The sequence below is a fragment of the Nannospalax galili genome, unplaced genomic scaffold (genome assembly GCF_000622305.1).
Source record: "Nannospalax galili isolate Female #2095 unplaced genomic scaffold, S.galili_v1.0 scaffold11, whole genome shotgun sequence".
In the NCBI taxonomy this organism is placed as follows: domain Eukaryota; kingdom Metazoa; phylum Chordata; class Mammalia; order Rodentia; family Spalacidae; genus Nannospalax; species Nannospalax galili.
The window spans coordinates 7,246,845-7,265,765 of NW_008330735.1; the positions used below are offsets into that span (position 1 = coordinate 7,246,845).

Below are 18,921 nucleotides of genomic sequence, written 5' to 3' on the forward strand. Positions count from 1 at the left end.
CAGATGGACAAGTAGTGGGGAATGGCTGGGGTGCCGACAACACAGCAGACAGTAGCAGGGATATCAGAGTGTAAGGGCTCTAGTGGGGGAGGGAGGCTATGGGAGGGTGCTACCTGGGAAGTGGGTGTAAAAATAAATAAAAATAAAAATAAATCTTAAAAAAAAAAAATAGAATGTGGATCAGTGAGACGGCCCATCAGGTAAAGGCACCTGCCTCCAAGCCTGATGACCCGAGTTCAGTCTTGGGACCCACATGGCAAAAGGAGAAAATAACTCTCAGAAGTTGTCCTCTGACCTCCACATGTATGTTGCACACATGCACACACACAGTGAATAAATAAATGTAATTTAAAAATTTTTAATTGCAGGGCTAGAGAGATGGCTCAGTAACCACCTGTTGTTCTTGCAGAGGACCTGGGTTTGAGTCCCAGGACCCACAGGGTGGCTAACAACTGTCTGTATCTCTAGTTCCAGGGGATCCAATGCCCTCTTCTGTCCTCTTCAGGCATTGCACAACATGAGTGCACTTACATACATGAAGGCAGTATACACATACACATAAAATAAAAATAACATAGAATATTTTTAAAAATTTTAGTTGCAGAAAAGCCCACCTCCTCAGTAAACTGACTCACCAGCTCTGCTCTTCCCTATTTACCCCATAAGCATTGTCTTTCATACAGATAACCTTGGCCTATATGGTGTCGGTGGTGGAAAGAACTAGGAGTTTATGAATATAAACTCAAGTACACACTAGAGCCCTCTGTGGTCACTTCTGTTTATTGTCACTTGCTGAGGAAATTGAAGCCCAGACAGGTGAAGTCGCTTGCTGAGGTCTGAAAGCTAGTAAGCTACAGAAGCAAGCCTTAACCATCAGCTCTTAACCTTATGCTCTGCTAACTGGAGATAAAGCCTTTTTCCCTAATGAAGTTTTAAAGTAGAGAATGAAGTAGAAAATAAAAGTATACTAGGCAATAAATACTTCGGAAGCTGAGAAGAGAGTCAAAAATCATTTCAATAACATAAGTGTGTGTCAGACAGAAAGAAGGGTCTGGAAACACCAGGATAAAAGAGAGACGGTATTCCTGCCCTCATGGGCCTTGGAGTTTAGGAGCAATTCCTTCCCTCTCTCCATTGTTCCCTCCCTGCCTTAGAACAGGATGTCATTGTGTTGCCCAGGTGGCCTCAAACTCCTATATAACTGATCCTCTTGCCTCAGCCCCGAGTAATTATCAGCTTAGCAGCAATTTCTTGTGTGTGTGTGAATGCATGTATGTGTGTGTGTGTGTGTGTGTGTCTGTGTCTGTGTGTGTCTGTGTGTGTCTGTGTCTGTATGCCTGTGTGGGTAAATGTGTGTGTGCAGGTATCACATCTGCATGCACACGAGGAGGGCTAAAGAAGGGTGATTAGGAAAGGGGGTTCCTGCCTTCTTTTCTTGACTCAGGACCTCTCACTGAGCCTGGAGCTCACCAGTTTTTGGCTAGACTGGCTGGCCAGCAAACCCCAGTGAATCTCTGGTCCCTGCCCTGCCCTCTTAGCACTGGGTTACAGTCATACAGCCTGTTTACTCTTCTGTTGCTGTGATAAAACTCCATGACCAAAGCAACTTTTGGAAGGAAGAGTGTGCTGGACAGCTTTAGTGTCAATTTGACACACCTGGGTTGAGGGAGCCTCAACTGGCCTGTGGCCATGTCCATGGGGAACCTTCTTGATTGTTGATATGGGAGGGCCCAGCCCACTGTGGGTGGTGCCACCCCTGGGCAGGCGGGCCTGTGTTGCATAAGAAAGCAGGCTGAGCAGGGGCCAGGGGAGCAAGCCAGTAAGCAGTGTTCCTCCATGGCCTGTGCTCCAGCTCCTGCCTCCAGGTTCCTGCCCTGAGTTGCTACCTTGGGCTCCCTGATGAACTGTGACCAAGGAGATGTAAGATAAATAAACCCTTTCCTCCCCAAGTTGGTAGTGGTCAGAGTGTTTTGTCACAGCAAAGAAGAGACAAACTAGAACAAAGAGTTTATTGGACTTACAGTTCCAGAGAGATGAGTCCATCATAGTGGGGGAGACATGGAAGGAGGCCGCCAGAGCAGAAAACTGAACACTCACATCGCCAAGCAGAAAGCAGAGGCAGACTGGAAGTCAGAGGAGACCATATACTCTCAGAGCCCGCCCCCAGTGACCAGCTTCCTCCAGCATGGCCACACCTCCTAAAGGTTCCATGATCTTCCACAAACAGAGCTAACCAACAGAGGACCAAGGGTTCAAATATTTGAAGTCTATGGGGGATGTTCTCATTCAAACCACCACAACACCCATGCCTGCCTTTTTACATGGGTGTTAGAGACCCAAACTCAGGCCCTCATGTTAGTGCAGTAAGTGTTCTCACCACTGAGCCATCTCTCTAAACCCTAGCAGTAGTTTCTTATTAAAGTCAGGGAACGACTCACAGGCAAAGGAGTTGTAGATACATAGATTACTGGGACCATAAAAGAGGTCCCAATGCTGCAGATTTGAAGTTCAGTCAAGGAGCCTACCTAGTACTAGATTTCCCAGTCACTGGGAAACTCCTCAGCACTAAAGTCAGAGCTACTGAATCACTGTCTGCAACTAGAGATATTGAAGACATCACCTGAAAGAGCCTTGAGCTGAGAATCCAAGTCCAAGTCAGAGGTCGGTAATGTTCACTTGGGCCTAGATCTTGTGCCTGGCATGGAAATATAATAACATCCTGTGAGAAAGCAGAATCAAGTTCACTTTGTCAGAAAGGGACAGGATTGAACTTTTTTTCAGTGCTGGTGACTGAACAGGGCCTCATATGTGCTAGGCATACATTCTACCACTGAGCTACAGGGGTAGCCAAGTCCCCCACCTCGATGAGCCTCAGCCTGGCTCCAGCCAATGTTTAAACCTCCACCCATGCACTCTGAGCTCACCTGTAGTTGGTCCTTCCAGTCAAGGTCTCTGACTCTTTGCTCTTCCCAGGTCAATCATTTCAGATGCCACCTCTGTATCCCTGGGCTAATCTGTTATCTTTATTCCCATAGGCTCTTTTCACATCTTTATTATGTGCTAATTTTGCGTTATTGTGCTTTGTTGACATCCCCCCCCGCCCCCCACAGACTAAACTCAAGCATCCTGCAACCTGGAGAGATAGGTATTGATTTTCTCTGTTTGGTGATTAAAAAAAAAAAAAAAAAACCAAAAAACTACTGTGAAGCAATTGAGCTTAGACAGGCAAAAGAACATCCGGTTGAGAGCCACAGAAGCCACCTGCTGCTGCTGCTACTGTGCTGGAGAACCTCAGGCAAGTGGCTTAGCTTGTTTGGGCTTCAGTTTCCCACACAGTACTATAGGGGCAGTGATAAGCAGGAACTGTCCTGGTGGGCTCAGTGGGTTCAAAGAATTAAGCACCCAGAAGACAGTCTGGCCCAGGAAGTGCTATTTAAAGGTTTATTAAGTAAAGTCTTGTCATTGTAATTCAAACTCAGGACTTCAGGTGCCAAAGCTCCTAACTAGCCTGCATTTTAGCTTTGTAGGAGCCTACATTTTCCTGAGAAGTACAGGTTGTACTAGAGGAGCAAGGAAAGAAAGCTGGTTTGGAGCAGACCTCATGATGAGAGAGGAAGCCAAACTCCAGGCAACTGTGGAATCAATGTGTGGGCCTGGTAAAGGAGGGTGCCCAGCTCTCTGCACAATGGTCTAGGGCAAACAGTGACATACTCAGGCCAAGACCACCAATGGTGACTCTGGGGCTTGCCTCCCTTGAAGTCTTTCTCTGGAGTCAGTTCCGGGTTTTATTTAAGCCTCTACGATAGCTTGCTTACAATGACTGTGCTTGTGCATCTATGATTCTTCAAGATGGTGCCTTGACAAATGGAAAGGGTCAATGAGGGCTGGTGAGATAGCTCAGTGGGTAGAGGTGCATGCATGCAAGCCTGACTTCCTGAGTTCAATCCCTGGATCCTATAAAGTGGCAGGAAAGAAGCAGCTCCAGAGATTTATCTACAAACACACCATGGCAGGCACACACGTGCACACACATGTGCACACACATCAATCAATCAATCAGTCAATAATGTAGTTTTTTAAAAAGGGTTAATGATCATTTTGCTGAAGATGGTGCTCTTGACTGATTATCTTTTATATCTTAATATGAGTTGTCCTATAATGGGGATTGGCAGTAAAGTTTGTATTTCCAAGGCAAGGATCATTTTATTTTTATTTAATATTGGTTATAGCCAGGTGTAATGGTACATGTCTATAATGCTAGGCCTCGGAGGAAGTAACAGGAGGATTTCAAGTTCAAGACCAGCCTGGACTACACAAGCAGATTCTGTCTAAAAAACAATTACAGAGCAATAACACTATTGTTGATATGGTTAAAGATGTAGGCTGAACTGTGGTTGTTGTTAGATGAAGACAAGACAGCTATTAGTTGAATAAGAACAATAAAAGTTTTTTTTGTTTTGGACCATGGGTAAATACTGTTTGTCTACAAGTGTGAGTTTCTCAGTGATTGGTCTTGTGGAATATTAACTACTAATACTTCAGAACACAAAATCGTGATCACTGAGGAATCATGTAAAATAGCCATTTTTAGACTTTAGAGTATGAGTCAGAATCATCCTCAGGGCCTGTTACAGGAGAGACCACTAGGCCCATGCAGTATCTTCTTCTGTATGTTGAAGGTGGGGCCTTGGATCTGTGGTTATATCAAGCTCCCAGGTGATGCTGATAACCACTGGCTCAGGGACGGCAGCTTGAAAACTGCTGAGTTAGAGCCAACATCCCCTTCCCAGAAGCACCTTGTGGCCACCTAGGCTGGGTTGCAATATAATTGCATTTATTTTAAATAGGTCACCTGAAGCAATCAGATTTCCCAATCACTTTCAGCATTTTACAGGCCAAGAGAGACATTGCTTCTAGAAGAAAAAAAGCCTCAGCTCACGGAGACATTAGAGGACTTTCAAACTAATTAAATGTAGCTTTAACTGCATGTTTCTGATATCTTGATAATTAAACACATTTAGGCTTGCTGGTGTTTGCCAACAGTTTTATGAAATAATTGAAAGTACATCCTTCACTGAGGTCTGTTATTCTCTGGGACACACTTGGACTAGCGGGTTGAGAGATGGCCAGCAGGTGGCGCTTGGAGTCAGTTCATGGCCCAGATGGGGCTAGCTCACAAGCCAAGGTGCCTGCTTTAAATCCTCAAAATAAGGTCCTCTTAACCACTTGTCATAAAACACCCTGAGACACACATCTTGGAAAATCGAAATGTCAAGCTCAGCATCTTTGCCACATTTCAAACTAGGTAATTACCTTCTCTCCCAAAGGGAATCTGTTTTATGTATTTGTGTGCTTTCTAGGTTACAAGTTTCCCAAAGGCAATGATCTTGCTGCTTTCCACTCGCTCCACACAATGCCGAAGCAAAATGCACATTTTACAATAACAATTTAATTATTCTACATCCCTCTGAGCTACGTGATGACCTGTTATAAAATTGTCGGTAATATAGAAACCTGTATAAGCCTCATATAAACCCTTGCAATAAATGGAAGATTTTATTTGACCTAGAAATAAATTGCTTATTTACTTCACCTTTCCAAGGAAAAAGAGCAAACCACTTCCCTGGTCTTTCACAGTATAAGTCATTATCAAATCAGCAAATTTTAGTTTTGTCATTTTTATTAAGTCTTCAGTCAGTTTTTTTTTTTACACAACACAACAAATACTTTTGATATAATCTAAGATAATAAAATAGTTGAACGACTTTGACTCTATTCTTTTAGATTTACATTTGTATAGAAACAATCTGTGGAACTCCTCACCTCAAAATGAAGGTGTCTAAAAACAGTGATTCATCAACATTGCTTTAAATATTTGATTGGTTAAAAGACGTGTTTTTCATTCCCACTGAAATGTGTCTCCATGCAGCTTGCCTTGAGTTCAAAACTTAAGGCCTTAGGAAGGCGACCAAGAAAAGAATGACTACTCTCTTCTCCTTCCTTCCCTAGTATGGAGGACAGTAATTGGAACAAGGTTGTTACCAAAGCCAGGAAGAAATCAATTGCACATCTCTAGTTCATAAATACTAAGGTCACAGGAGTCTTTACCCACTACCTCCTATGTGGGAATCCCATCATGATGGTACAGTGCATGCTGGTCCCCAAATGTTTCTTCCACTAATCAAGCCATTGCTAAGTATAAGCTGTGACTGTAAGTTCTCTCTGCTATGGCTGGTTCTTTTGTCACTGAGGTCTTGGCCTTTGCAATATATCATTTAGATGCTGTGTCTTGGTGCCCGATGCTTCCATTATCCCCTAAGAAATGCCTTACCCCACCCTCAAGTCCCCAAGGTGCCTAAAAGTGAAGACTCCACTATAGTGTCTTCAGTGAACACCTCCCCAAAGGTGTCTGGGACTCTGGCCTAGATCATCCCATTGATCTTAGTCCACTCATAGATGTCCTGTTCACACACTATGTCGGAGTTGATGAGAAGGTATCTGTCACCTACACAGAAATGCTTCTGACAGGCAGCACACTTGAAACACTCCAAATGATACACTTTGTCTTTCACCCGCATCGTCATCTCATAGGCACGGATCCGCTTGTCACAGGACGCACAGAGACCATCTTGACCAAAAAGCCTGAGCAAAAAGAAAGAAAAGCTAAGATCCAAACACTGGAAGGAAGAAGAAGCTGGAGCTGGTCATGTACAGTGATGCACATCTGTAATCCCAGCACTCAGGAGGCTGAGGCAGGAGGATGGCTAATTCCAAAAGGCATGAGATACACAGCAAGATGCCATCTCAAAATCAAAAACAAAGACTAAAAAAAAGCCAAGCCCAGATGATGTTCTTGAATCTTTCCTTGAAGGCAGAGAGAGAAGGCTGGGTGATGCTGCAGCATTTTACTTGCCGTTATTCCTCCCTTCCTGTGCCTGTCCCTGCTTTCAGCAATGCCTCTAGGCTGCCCCAGCCAGCCATGGAAGAGACCCTGGGGAAGTGACTTGGAGAGGAAGTTAGGCATACATTGTGTGCTCTTTCCCAGAGGAAATTTCACTGCAGAGGAGGAGCTGGAGTCAACCCTTAGAGGGGCAACTCACCAGAAATGCAACAGAATGGGCATTGTTATGAGGCTTCCAATCCTACCACATCAACAACCACTAATTCCACCCATGGGAAGCTGGGCCTTTAGTCACCCCCTCCCACCCCAAGCTGCAAAACCTGTCTCCACATGACCATTCACTGGAGCCCCAGCTTCCAGGAGACGGGGAATAAATGCCCCAGGAGACATGAGATACCATTAATCATGCCTCAGAGACTCAGGACAAGTAGCATCTCTCCGTGATGCATGGAAGAGTTTCATTCATGCTCCTCCAGCCCCCTTGCCATGACTCTCTCAGGGAGACCGTTCTTCTCACATCTAAATCAAGTCTTTCCCCAGCCCCAGTGGATTAGCCACTTAATATTTAGAGTTAGGGTTGTAGAGGCAACTTGCAGTGGTTCTGAGACTGTTTCAGGGACTAGCAGCATTAATATTGCAGAGGAACAAATTCCCAACCATCCTCCCACCTGATGGAGACACAGGGGAGAAGGCTCAGTAGACTGTGTGCTAATGATTATGATGGTTTGAAAATGAGCCTACCAGAACAGAAGATCACAAAGAACTAGAAGACACAGCTTCAAAGTCTAGTCCAGCCCTGAGACCCTGAGGGACTCTGGTTCGGCCTTTGATGTCTCTGAGCTGCCATAGTATCTACCTCATTCAAATGTTAACAGCATCACTCAGAGTATGCCAGCACACCAAAGGTCAAGGACTGAGCCAACACTATGTGAACACATCTCGAGTGTGCTCTCAACTGCTCCAGTGTTGCTACAGGGTCAGTGGGGCTTGTCATGTTAGTATGTGGCTTCTATGCAAAACCTTATGACCATTTCTGGTAAATGCTTGTTCTTACTAGATGTTCTTGTCAACTTAAGAAAATGAGAGAATCAATTGGTATATACTGAGAGGTTGTAGGGGAGGAAAGAGCAGCTGTCAAAGTTTGGAATATTTGGGCAGAATGAAAGGTGTGTAAGAGGGGTCTGTGGTATGGAGTTCTTTGTTAGCAGGGCTCGAAGCTCATTTTCCTCTGAATCCTGCTTTCCATTCTATTTCCAAGCATTTTCTGAGCGCTGGCTGGAAGCAGTCTCATTAGTGGAGAAGAACACTACATCCCACCGGAGCAGATGGTGGAGCTGTAGGTAACCGCCACATTGGAGGTCACAGAGTGGAAAGATTTCTGCTGTCCTGACTGTTCAGTAAGTTAAGTTTGGAGCTCAGCAAAGACACACAACTGAGAAGACAGTATGCACAGAATGGATCCAGCTGCCTGGGGTATGAGATCCTTAAGGAAGAAGGGAGCTTATTAAAGGGAAGTCAGGGGGTAAATTACAACCATCAGGCAGCTAATGAAGGGGAGAATAAAGGACTAAGATTTGGGAGGCAAGTTCAGGTCTCAGCATCACCTCTAACCAGCAAGTTGACCTAAATAAGTGTCATGCCTTCTCCAGGTCTCTGTGTCTTATATTATAAAGCAGAGGGCCTGCAAGCAAAGGTCCCTGCAGCCTCTTCCAACTCTGGTAATCTGAGATACTAATAGTAGTAAAAGACTAAGCCAAGATTTGACACTTTGCATGCACATTAACCTCTGGCACAGAGAATTCATGTCTTGGGCTGGATATCCCAGAAGCAGACCTGAGAAGAAGATGTATATTTGAGTGGTTTATGGTGTCTTCAGGGGAAGTGGATGGGAGAGAAGGAAGCTAAGCCAATGGGAATTTTGGACAGACAGTCTCAGAGGGAGCTGTGGCCTGATGCTTGGGGACCCTGGAGTGTAAGTCTGGTCTCCATGGGGCCTTGGCTCCCACCTTGAGACTGCAGAGCTTTGGGTCTCCTGCCTTGTAAGTCCTTGGCACTACAGTCTGGTAAGGCTGCATATTTCTGGTTCTGATGGGTGCTGGCTAGATGTAGGTGCCAGCTATTGAAAGCAGAACCATAGGCAAGTGGAGATTGCCTACATAATTTCCATCTGATTTCTGGATCCAAGGGAATCTGGACTGGGCACTGACATTAAGAACTGCTGTTAGGTTCTGGGCAATACAATATAACAAGAGCAGGCTTGGGTTCTACATGGAATAGGGGCCTTCATGAATATTTGAGGCTGAATGTCTCAAAAGGGCTATAAGATGACAATCATTCAAGATCCTCATGGGGAGAATTTGTTCTTGGGGAAAGGGGCTGGGCCCTACCAGAGGACCCACTGAGTCACTCCAACTTGTCCTGTTTAAAACACAGCACCAGATATGCCAAAGAATGGAAGTAAACAAGTCCATAGCTAAAGGACCATCCCTGAAGCAAAAAAACCAATTTCCCTCCTCTGTCAAGAGGTGTCACGCCTTAAGCTTTCTGCTGCCCATTTTAATAACAATAATGTAAATATTAAAGGATGGCTGGGAACGCCTGCACTAACACAGAGTTAATTAACATGTTGCCTGGAATGTAGCAGGGAGAAGAATTATTTCGTGTCACCAAGACACAAGTTAATTAACACTGGGTTCTCCCAGACTATTTTTTTTTCTCTCCTTTTTGAAAATGGAAAAGATTAACAAGCCCAGGCAGCACTGGCTTTCTTCTTGAATGTTATATAAAACCGTGGAGATAGGAAGAAATCGGCTCTTTTGACCTTACTGTATCTGACTTCATTTAATAAGATTCAAATGATTCGACAGGGATGTAGTCAGGGCCCAGTGGGAATCATTTACCCGTCTGCTTTCTGACTGATTTGGCAGACCAAGAACGAACAAAACCAGGTCTGTGTTTATCCAGGCTCTATTTTCTTGTGGCTTAAAAAAGAAAGAAAATTTAACAAAATGACAGTCATGATCATTAAAAGACCCTACTTGCCTTTTTTCCCCTAGAACGTAAATTTTCAAGGATTTTATTAAAAAATTTAGGACAGTAAAAGCTAATTCAATCTTTGGGTAAATAGATGAGCTTCCCTCAACTGTAGAATCACCTGCAGCTTTATATTTATTTCATATGTGCAAAGCTCCGAGGGCAGATTTGGAAGGAAGAGAGGCCCTAGCAGTTAAGGGCACTAAAGTCTAAGCTAGCAGCTTCCATGGTCTGGATGGTCCTAATGTATTGGGCTGCATGCTCCATGGACCCTCAGCCTCAGGAAGATGACGGAGAACTGACAACTACACAGCTCAGTGGATCTGACAGTAGAGGGCCCAGAGTTAACCTCCACCACAGCTAATATGAAGCTAAAGATGCTAGAACATGCCAGGTAGACACTCGTAGAGTGCCAGGACACTCACTTGAACAATGGTGTTCCTCAGGACAACAGAAATGTCCTTGGTTCCTGGCTCACTTGGCATTGTACACTCTCTATTCTACCCTTCTATTCTTCCATTCCCTTGTCCATTACATTGGAAAATGATGTGTGACATTGGCATGATCCATGTCAGTTATAAAAACAGCTAAATTTGATACCCATGTGTCAAGCCAAGTACTTGACATATACTATTCTATCCAGTCCTTACAATTACTATCCCCATTTTACAGACAGGAAATGGAAGCTTATGGACCTTGCCCAAGGCCAAAAAACTATGAAGCAATGGAACTGGGACTTCAGGGTCTTCACACTTATGGTCACTGAATACCATCTTTCTACTATGAGAGTCAATGCTTGGAGCTCAACAGCAAGAATATGCTTTTTATTTTTATTTATTTACTTATTTTTATTTAATGAGTATGAGTGTTTTGCCTACATGTATATAAGTGCACCATGTGCATGCAGTGCTCTTGGAGGCCAGAAGAGGGCATCAGATTCCCTGGAACTGGAGTTAAGGATGTTTGTAAGCCACCATGTGGGTGCTGGGAACTGAATCTGGGTCCCCTGCAAGAGCAGGCAGTACTCTTAATTGCTGAGCACTCCATCTCCCTAGCCTCATGCTTACTATTTCTAAATTTCTCATCACATAATGTTGAAGCCATACAAAAGAATATTTACAACATGTGTGTATTGAAACATTAATGTGAGATCTTAAGAACTGACTCCCATACTTATAAATGAACCCCAGTTTCCATGATGTTTCCCTATGTATACCTCTCTCACGCTAACCTTTGGTCTATGCCTCCACCCTCCCTATTCTGACTTTGTGTTTATTCTTCTCTTGCTTTTAAAGACATGAGTGTTTTACCACCCAGGAACGTGTCCTTGAGAACATGACTACAGTTTGTTTGTAGGGACAGCCAATGCTTGCCCTCCATAGCCTAGTCTCCCTGGGCAGAGCCCAAGAGGCAGAGCTAGGCAGAGTTACCTCCACCACAGACATGCCCCAGGGGTGTGAGGAAGGTACCTGAGATAGTCTCTCCTGCACAGCTTCCGCCCCAACTTGTAGTAGAGGCGCCGCCCCACTTCACCCAACCTGCACCCACAGAGGTCACAGCTGAGGCAATCCTCATGCCAGTACTGGTCGATGGCTTTCAGGAAGTAGCGGTCCCCAATGTTCTGCTGGCAGCCACCACATGTCAGCAGGGATGGAGGTATCTGCAGCACCTCATCCACTGGTTCCCTGGGGGAGGAAACAAAAACATCAGCTTCCAGCTCACTGAGGAGATAAACACCAGGAAACACTCTGGGCCAAACAGGGATCCTCACTCCACTTCCTTTCAGGAATATTCGGGGAAGGGACTGGACAGCACCTCCATATTGCAGACTGCAGATACTCAGACAACTGGGATAAAGATGAGAGAGCTAGACCTTACCATCTGAAAACTAGAAGATAAAGCAACAAGAGGTATCCAAGGTGCCTGCGGGTGATGCTGAACTCCTACCCACAGACCAGCACCATCACATAGCCTCTGGTCTCCCTTCTGCTTCTGCCACACACACCCCACCACTCTCCTCTGTCTTTCCAGTCCTCCATCTTTTCTATTTTGGAAACCAGGATCCAGGTACTGCCAAACCCCACAGGACACACTTGGGACCAAAAGGGTCAAAGCACCCAGAGTGCTAAAAATCTATAGATATTCTATTGAATGCCCCCTACTGAAGCCCTTCCCAATGCACAGAGCAAAGGCAAAGAGAGGAAAAAACAATCAAAATTACATTAAGTTCCTTCCTCTTTCCAAAATAAAAATTCCATCAAGATCTAACTCTTTTTAAACAGAAATTCTGTATCAAATCCTACTTTCTGAGTGAATCTTTGACTGGAGATTTAGCTCAGTGGGCAGAGGCATAACCTAGCATATCAGAGGCCCAGAGTTTAATTCCCCAGTATCGTTTAAAATGAGGCTATAATTCTAGCCAGTTCATAGGTGGAAACTGGAGGGTCAGGACTTCAAAGTCATCCTCAGCCAGCTTGCCAGCTTGAGGCCCTGGGCTACCGTAGACCCTGTCCCAAAACAACAAAAGAAATATTAGATCTGAATGAATCCTTAGAGAGAAATCCAGATACTAAAGTCATTGTTAAATAGAGGACATCAGTTAGATTTTTCTTCACATAATTTTTTTCCCCGAATAGCAAAAGTAGTTTGAATAAAGTTAAATTAGTAAGGAAAGTGGGGAGGGGGCTAAAACGATCTTAAAGAGAGTGGAAGGCAATGAAATTGATACTAAAATCTCAGTCCAGCAATTCCTTCACAGTGAGTCTGAGGTATGTGTTCTTTCATTAAAAAGTTATACATAGGAGGCTGGAGAGATGGCTCAGTGGTAAAAGCACTGGCTGCTCTTGCAGAGGAACCAGGTTCGATTCCCAGCACCCACATGGCAGCTAATAACTGTTTGTAACTCCAGTTCCAGGGGACTCCAACGCCCTCCTCTGACCTTCCACAGGCATTGCATGATACAGGTGCACTTACAAACATGCAGGAAATATACTCATATACATAAAACTGAAAAATAGTAAAAAAATAAATAAACAAACAAATAAATAAAAAGTTATACATAGGGGGCTGGCAAGATGGTACAGCAGGTAAGGGCACTTACCACCAAGCCTGATGATCTGAATTAGATTCCTGGGACCCACAGAGTGAAAGGAAAGCCAAATCCACCAGGTTGTCATCTGACTTCCACATGTGCACCACCACCACCACCACCACCACCACCACCACACACACACACACACACACACCCATGTCAATTCCTTTAAATAAAGGAAAAATGTTTTTAGGTTACACATAGAGCCTTCTACTTACTTTGCCTCATTGGAACCACGAATGCTTTTGTTTTACATTCTCTTTGCTAAGAGAAAATGGGAGTGGAAGAAATGATTGTGACATCAGTGACAGGGAACACTTAATGATGATTTGTAATAATTAACTAGTGCTCTTTGTAACCTTTGTAGAGACAGGGTCTCACTATGTAGCCCTGGCTGGCTAGGAACTCTCTATGCAGACCGGGCTAGCCTCAAACTCACAGAGATCTTCCTGCCCCTGCCTCCAAAGTGCCAGGATTAAAGGCATGCATTACCATGCCTGACCCCAAATCTACTTCTTAAAAATTCTAGTTTTTTTAAAAAATGGACCTTCTTCCTATACTGTGAAATGCCCACAGGGAGTTTCCTCTTGGGTACCCTGGGGTTATAAATCTGGGCCTTTTATTTTTATTTGGCACTCTTACCAAGTGACCTTGTGGCCTAATTGGCCTCAACCCACAAAGCTCAGCCCCATTATAATTAAGGACAGTGAGACTCAGGGAATCAGTGTTTATAGCACACTCTGACAACTTCAGATGGCTATCTAGGAAAGTATTAAGCATTCCTTATGAATATTTAGGAATGCTAAAGTCAAATCCACAGTTTTCAGATAGCGTCTAAGATTACCTGTTCTCAGAACAAGAAAATTTGAGGCTCAGGCCAACTTCTTAATGAAAAAAAAAAATCAAGTTTTAGTTGTGGGCTTTTTGTTGTTGTTGGTTTTTACCGTGATAAAGATCAAACCCAGGGCCCCATTCATGCTAACTAAGCAAGGGCTCTACCACTGAGCTTTAGTCCTCTGTTCCTTTTATTTATGTTTTGAGTCAGGGTCTTATTTTATTTTTAAATTGTGTATGTGTGAATGCACACATGCATGTTTGTGTGGATCAGAGGAAAAGTTGCAGGAGTTGAGGGGTGTGTGTGTGTGTGTGTGTGTGTGTGTGTGTGTGAGAGAGAGAGAGAGAGAGAGAGAGAGAGAGAGAGAGGAGAGAGAGAGAGATCAGAGGACAACTTGGAGACGGTTCTCTACTTCTACCATGTGGATTTTGGATATTGAATTCAGGTCATTAGGCTTGGTAGCAAGTATCTTTATCACCTGAGCCATCTCTCTAGTCCTTATTTATTATTTATTTATTTGTTTGTTTGTTTGTTTATTTGTTTATTTATTTAAGAAAGGATCTCACTAAATTGCACAGGCTGGCAATTAGCTCCCATGTAGCTGGAATTATAGGTGAGAACCAGTATGTCCAACTAAGACCTTAAACAATTTTAACAATTCATCAGAGTCTTTGCTTCTATACTATATATTTAAGAGCTTCCACCCTCCTTTCTGAAAGTTACCTAATATCCTTAACCTTTTCAAGTGTATCTTTTCTTTTTACAAAGCCCAAGGTCTTACTTTGGGCTTTCAAAAACATTCCTGGAACCTAGACCATACTAGATGCTCAGGTGCTGATGTTGCTACCAACCAACTGCAAAAGAGAATTTGCACTTAGCTGGTACAAAACTGCCCAGAATTAAAATGAACTGTTCTTGTTACTCACAGGAAGGCAGGAGGGCCACCAATTACATGGCTTCCCTGTGTGATTGCATATGCCGAGGCAAGGATCGACCTGTATTCTGAGAAGTGACCGTAAGGCCCAAGTTGGCGTTAAGCAAACACACAGTGAAGCAGCTGGTAGGAGAGTAAGTCACAGTAGAAAGAGATGTGATGGCCCGAGAGCAGATAGAGAACAGGATAAGATACTGGCTCCATCTATCCTTCCATAATTAATGATAATGTGACATTATCTCTGGTGAACAATCCAAGCCAATGACTGAGAAGGATTCACCTCAAGTTAATATTTGATATTCTCCCACCAGTCTATTGGGGATGTAACATCTGGGTATCTCTTCAGCCTGGGTTTCTGGCAAAAATTCTCAACAATTTCCCAGAAAGAGGGGGAAATGTGCTACAGGCATTTTCCACCTAGCCTGTCCATTTTCAGTTAGAGCTTGCCTTCATTTGGGTGAAGGGGAAAGAGGAAAAGGGAAAGGTGGGCTATGAGGAAACTTCCCAGAGTAGGTGCTCACTGTTAGAACCTTAAGATACTTTTGGTTTTCTAGTCCCTCAGGGAAAAAGAAGCACAGACTTTGGAAGGAGCAAACTTACTTTCAAAGAACTGAACCCTTGGGCTGAAGAGATGGCTCAGCAGTTAAATGCACTTACTGTTCTTCCCTCTTAAGTCTGATTCCCAGCATTTGGGCTCACAACCACCTGGAACTCCAGCTTCAGGGGTCTGTCTGGTCACCTCTGACCTCTAAGAGAACCTGCACTAATGTGCACATATCCACACCCACATAATTAAAAATAAATGTAAAATCTTTTTTTTTTTTTTTAATTTTTTAACAAATGAAACCAAACCCCCCAGATTTACCTTCTAATAAAGGATTGGTGACTAAGTAGTGCTGATAGGAAAAGCATTAGGCACCAACTGATAGATTCCCATACTGGGTCTTACCCAATCTTCGAAAAGTTAGGGCTCAGTTGTAATTTTCTGTTTATTTTTTAAAGTGAACAAACCATGCTTTAAGCCCATCACTTGCATTGACATCTACTTTTTTTTTTTAGGAGTTATTATTTTTCTTCTGAGAGTTGAAGGAAGCTGGGTTCTTATTACAACAAACCTAACTCCTTACAGAGCTGGCATCTTAACCTTCAAGACTGGAGTGATGTTTATATTCACATTGGATCGTGGTACTTCCCGTGTTTTATGAGAACATGCTGGGTTTTTATGCTGCTGACTGAGGGTAAAACCCAAGTAAATAAACACCACAGAAGGCTGAAATTGAAGGGGGGAGGAGAGTGGGGGAACTTTCAGCAGGAAAGCACAATTCTTTTAAAACAGGAAAAGGAAAAAAAAATGCCTCTTAAAAGCACAAAAGGACAAGTCATTAACCAGCTCCTTTGGTCTTGTGTTAACAAATCCCTTCAAAGGATTAGATGGGGACTTCAAAGGAATAAGAATTCAAAACCAGACAGCTAATGACTCTTAAAAGGGCATTTGCGTGGACCGAGAAAATGATACCTTAAACATCCTTGCTCCCCGCGTTAAGGCAAGAGAATAGGTTGGGATATATGCTGGGCATGGGGAGTGCTCTTTCCAATCCAGCGCAAAGCTCAGAGTTCAGACAGTTCCTGCTCATTAGAGCTCTGCCTCCCAGACCTCAAGCCCCTTTGAGAGGAAGATGAAAGCTCCCCAGAAAAACACCTATACACAACGTTGGGCCCTAACTTTCGAGGTTCACAGGCCCACACTGGAGGATTCAGGGGAGGGATGAACAGTACCCCGAGGAACACCGGATTAGCTATTCTAGAAATCTCTGGAGGCCAGAACTAGCTCCAAGGGGGACAGGTGGACCCCTTCACCCGCCGGCCCCTTGCCTTGCCGGCAGCCGCTTCACCTGGGGCCAGGTTGGAGGCCGTCGGGGACTCCAGAGGCATCCTCTCGGAATGCCCCCCTTCCCAGGACCAAATGGACAAAGGGAAGGAGTCCAGAGGCAGCGAGGGAGAAGGGTCAGACAGGGCCCCGCATGCCGCCCGCACTGCACCTGCGCCTCCGGGTGCCTGCTCCTGGCCAAACTTTCTGGCCGGGGTGAAGATTTGGGGAGCGGCCCGGAGAGGCGCCGATTCGATCCCTTTCTGATGCCCGCAGCTGGGTCCCTCACGCTGTCCCCAGAGTCACCCTCGAGGCAGGGGGGTCCAAGGGCACGCTGCGGGCGCGCACCTGGAGCCCCTCAATCCGGCCCGGGGACCCCGTGGGGGTGCAGGAACAGGAGCGCCGCACTTACTCGGACGGATCCAGGCTCTTCCTCTCGATGGCAGAGGACATTGGGGAGGGAGGCGGCGTGCCGGGCGGCGGGGGCGCTCCCTTTGTGGCGCGTGGCTGGCCGGCTGCTGGGGCTCGGACCCCCTCGGGTGCTCCGGCGCCGCCGCTCCTGCGCCTCCTCTTGCTCTGGCGCTCCGGCGAGCTCGCCCCTCTGCGCTCAAGGACAGTCACCGCGCTCCCTTCAAATGCCAAAGAGAGAGAGCGAATCACCCGGCTGCGGGGCGCACCGCGGCCGAGGCGGGGAAGCCGGGGAGCAGCCTGGCCCCGGGCTGCTGCTGCAGCTGCCGCTGCTCCGGACTTAACCTTCCATCCCAGTCCCGCCGCTGTCACCGCCGCCGCCGTTGCCGCCGCCTCCGCCGCCGGGTCGGATCACCGTCCTGATCGCGCGCTGCAGCCGGCTCCGCCCGGAGCCCCTGGCACCTTCGCTGGGGTCTGGGCGCCGCTGCTCCGCGCGGAGGGCAGAGAGGGGGCGGCGGCCTGGGGGCGGGGAGCGGACCGGCGGCTCTCCCCGGGCTCCCTCCTCTCTCGGGAAGGTCTATTTTCACTCAGCTTCCCTCTGTCTCTGGTTTCATTTCCTTTTTCCTGATCACGATTCAAATACAATAGAAGGAAATCACATTTAAAGAGACAGCTGCCCGCCCCCTCCCCTTTTTTCTTCCTTTTTTTTTTTTTTTAAACGGGGCTCCTGGGGATTAGCAATACAAACAGCAGCCGCAGCAGGACAGACTTGGGTTCTTAAAGGGGCCAGCATCGGAGACCAAGAGTCTCCCTGAGAGCACCTCACCTTGGGATTGAGCCGCGCTACCACCAGATAATTCTTTTAGGGGGTGCCCCCTCTTCCGCCTTTCCCTTTTCGTTTCAGGCTGAAAGTAGCCACCCAGCCGCTCTGGCAAGAAAGAAAGCAGAAATGTGAGATACGCACCTACAGAAACGCAGGCTTCGCTAGCGGCTGGCTCGCGCGCGCGTCTCGAGTTCGAGGTCCCACGTCCCCGACGGTGCGCTCGGATGCTCTGTACCGCGGGCTCTGCGGGCTGCGAGCTTGTGGCTGCGTCCGCGCTCCAGAGAGATCAGGGACCGCACGCGCTGGGTACGCCTGAGCAGTGCTGGGGGCAGCTAATCCCACGGGGAGGGTGGCTGGGAGGGACCACGCCGGTCCTGGTCTCCTCTCTATCTGCTGGCCACAGAATTCCCTCCCTCAGCATCTTTCAAAGAACGGACTCCTGCGGTTAGGCTGGCCCTCGGTAATGTGCCAGTAATTCCAGGACCAGAGAAAGTGTCTTTGCAACCATCCAGGACTTTACAGTTATTATTATTTTGCTCTGGGTCAGGCAAAGAGAAAGAAGGCAGACTGGGGACTTAGGTTTCTCCTTCAAGCTGGAAGGAAACTTCTAGAAGGAGAAAGGAAAGCAGGAGGGATAGACGGACTCTAGCAAGCTACTTTTCCAGATAAAAACTTAGATTCCTGTGGGCCCACGGACCTCAAGTTCCCTCAAAATGTCTGAGTTCAGAAACTATTACTCAAGGTCCATTAGCTCATAATGCCGGTCATCAGGCCTGTAAAGGCAAGCGCCCAAGTACTTTCAGAATCCATTGTTTTATAAGAAAAGCCTGGATCAAGGCCACAAGGTATTTCATTCCCATTTTAAAGTTGCTGCAGAGTAGCCTGGGTGAGCTCACCCAGAAAAGATAGTTGAAGTTCTGACTTCATAGATGCTAGTTAATTCCTAGATGCTTATTTTTCCTGCACCGAGCCAAATCCTCAATGACTCCCCGCTAGTAATAATGTGAGTTAATTACTGTCATTTGTTTC

At 45.8% G+C, this 18,921-nt stretch overlaps 1 protein-coding gene across 3 annotated transcripts; it reads right to left on the reverse strand.

Moving 5' to 3' along the window:
- Positions 1–5,668: 5,668 nt before the first annotated feature.
- Positions 5,669–18,306, reverse strand: Lmo2 (LIM domain only 2). 3 transcript variants are annotated; one of them, XM_029555385.1, is made up of 5 exons: positions 18,128–18,306; positions 17,896–17,997; positions 17,074–17,290; positions 11,404–11,619; positions 5,669–6,642 (listed from the first exon to the last, which is right to left on the reverse strand). In XM_029555385.1, the coding sequence occupies exons 3-5, from the start codon at positions 17,112–17,114 to the stop codon at positions 6,423–6,425; spliced, it is 477 nt and encodes a 158-aa protein (XP_029411245.1). In that variant the 5' UTR covers positions 17,115–17,290; positions 17,896–17,997; positions 18,128–18,306; the 3' UTR covers positions 5,669–6,422. The 3 variants fall into 3 exon arrangements, with proteins under 3 accessions (XP_029411245.1, XP_029411240.1, XP_008849906.1); XM_029555380.1 differs by lacking the exon at positions 17,896–17,997 and having other exon boundaries at positions 18,034–18,306; XM_008851684.2 differs by lacking the exons at positions 17,896–17,997; positions 18,128–18,306 and adding an exon at positions 17,415–17,531.
- Between the last annotated feature and the right edge of the window lie 615 nt (positions 18,307–18,921).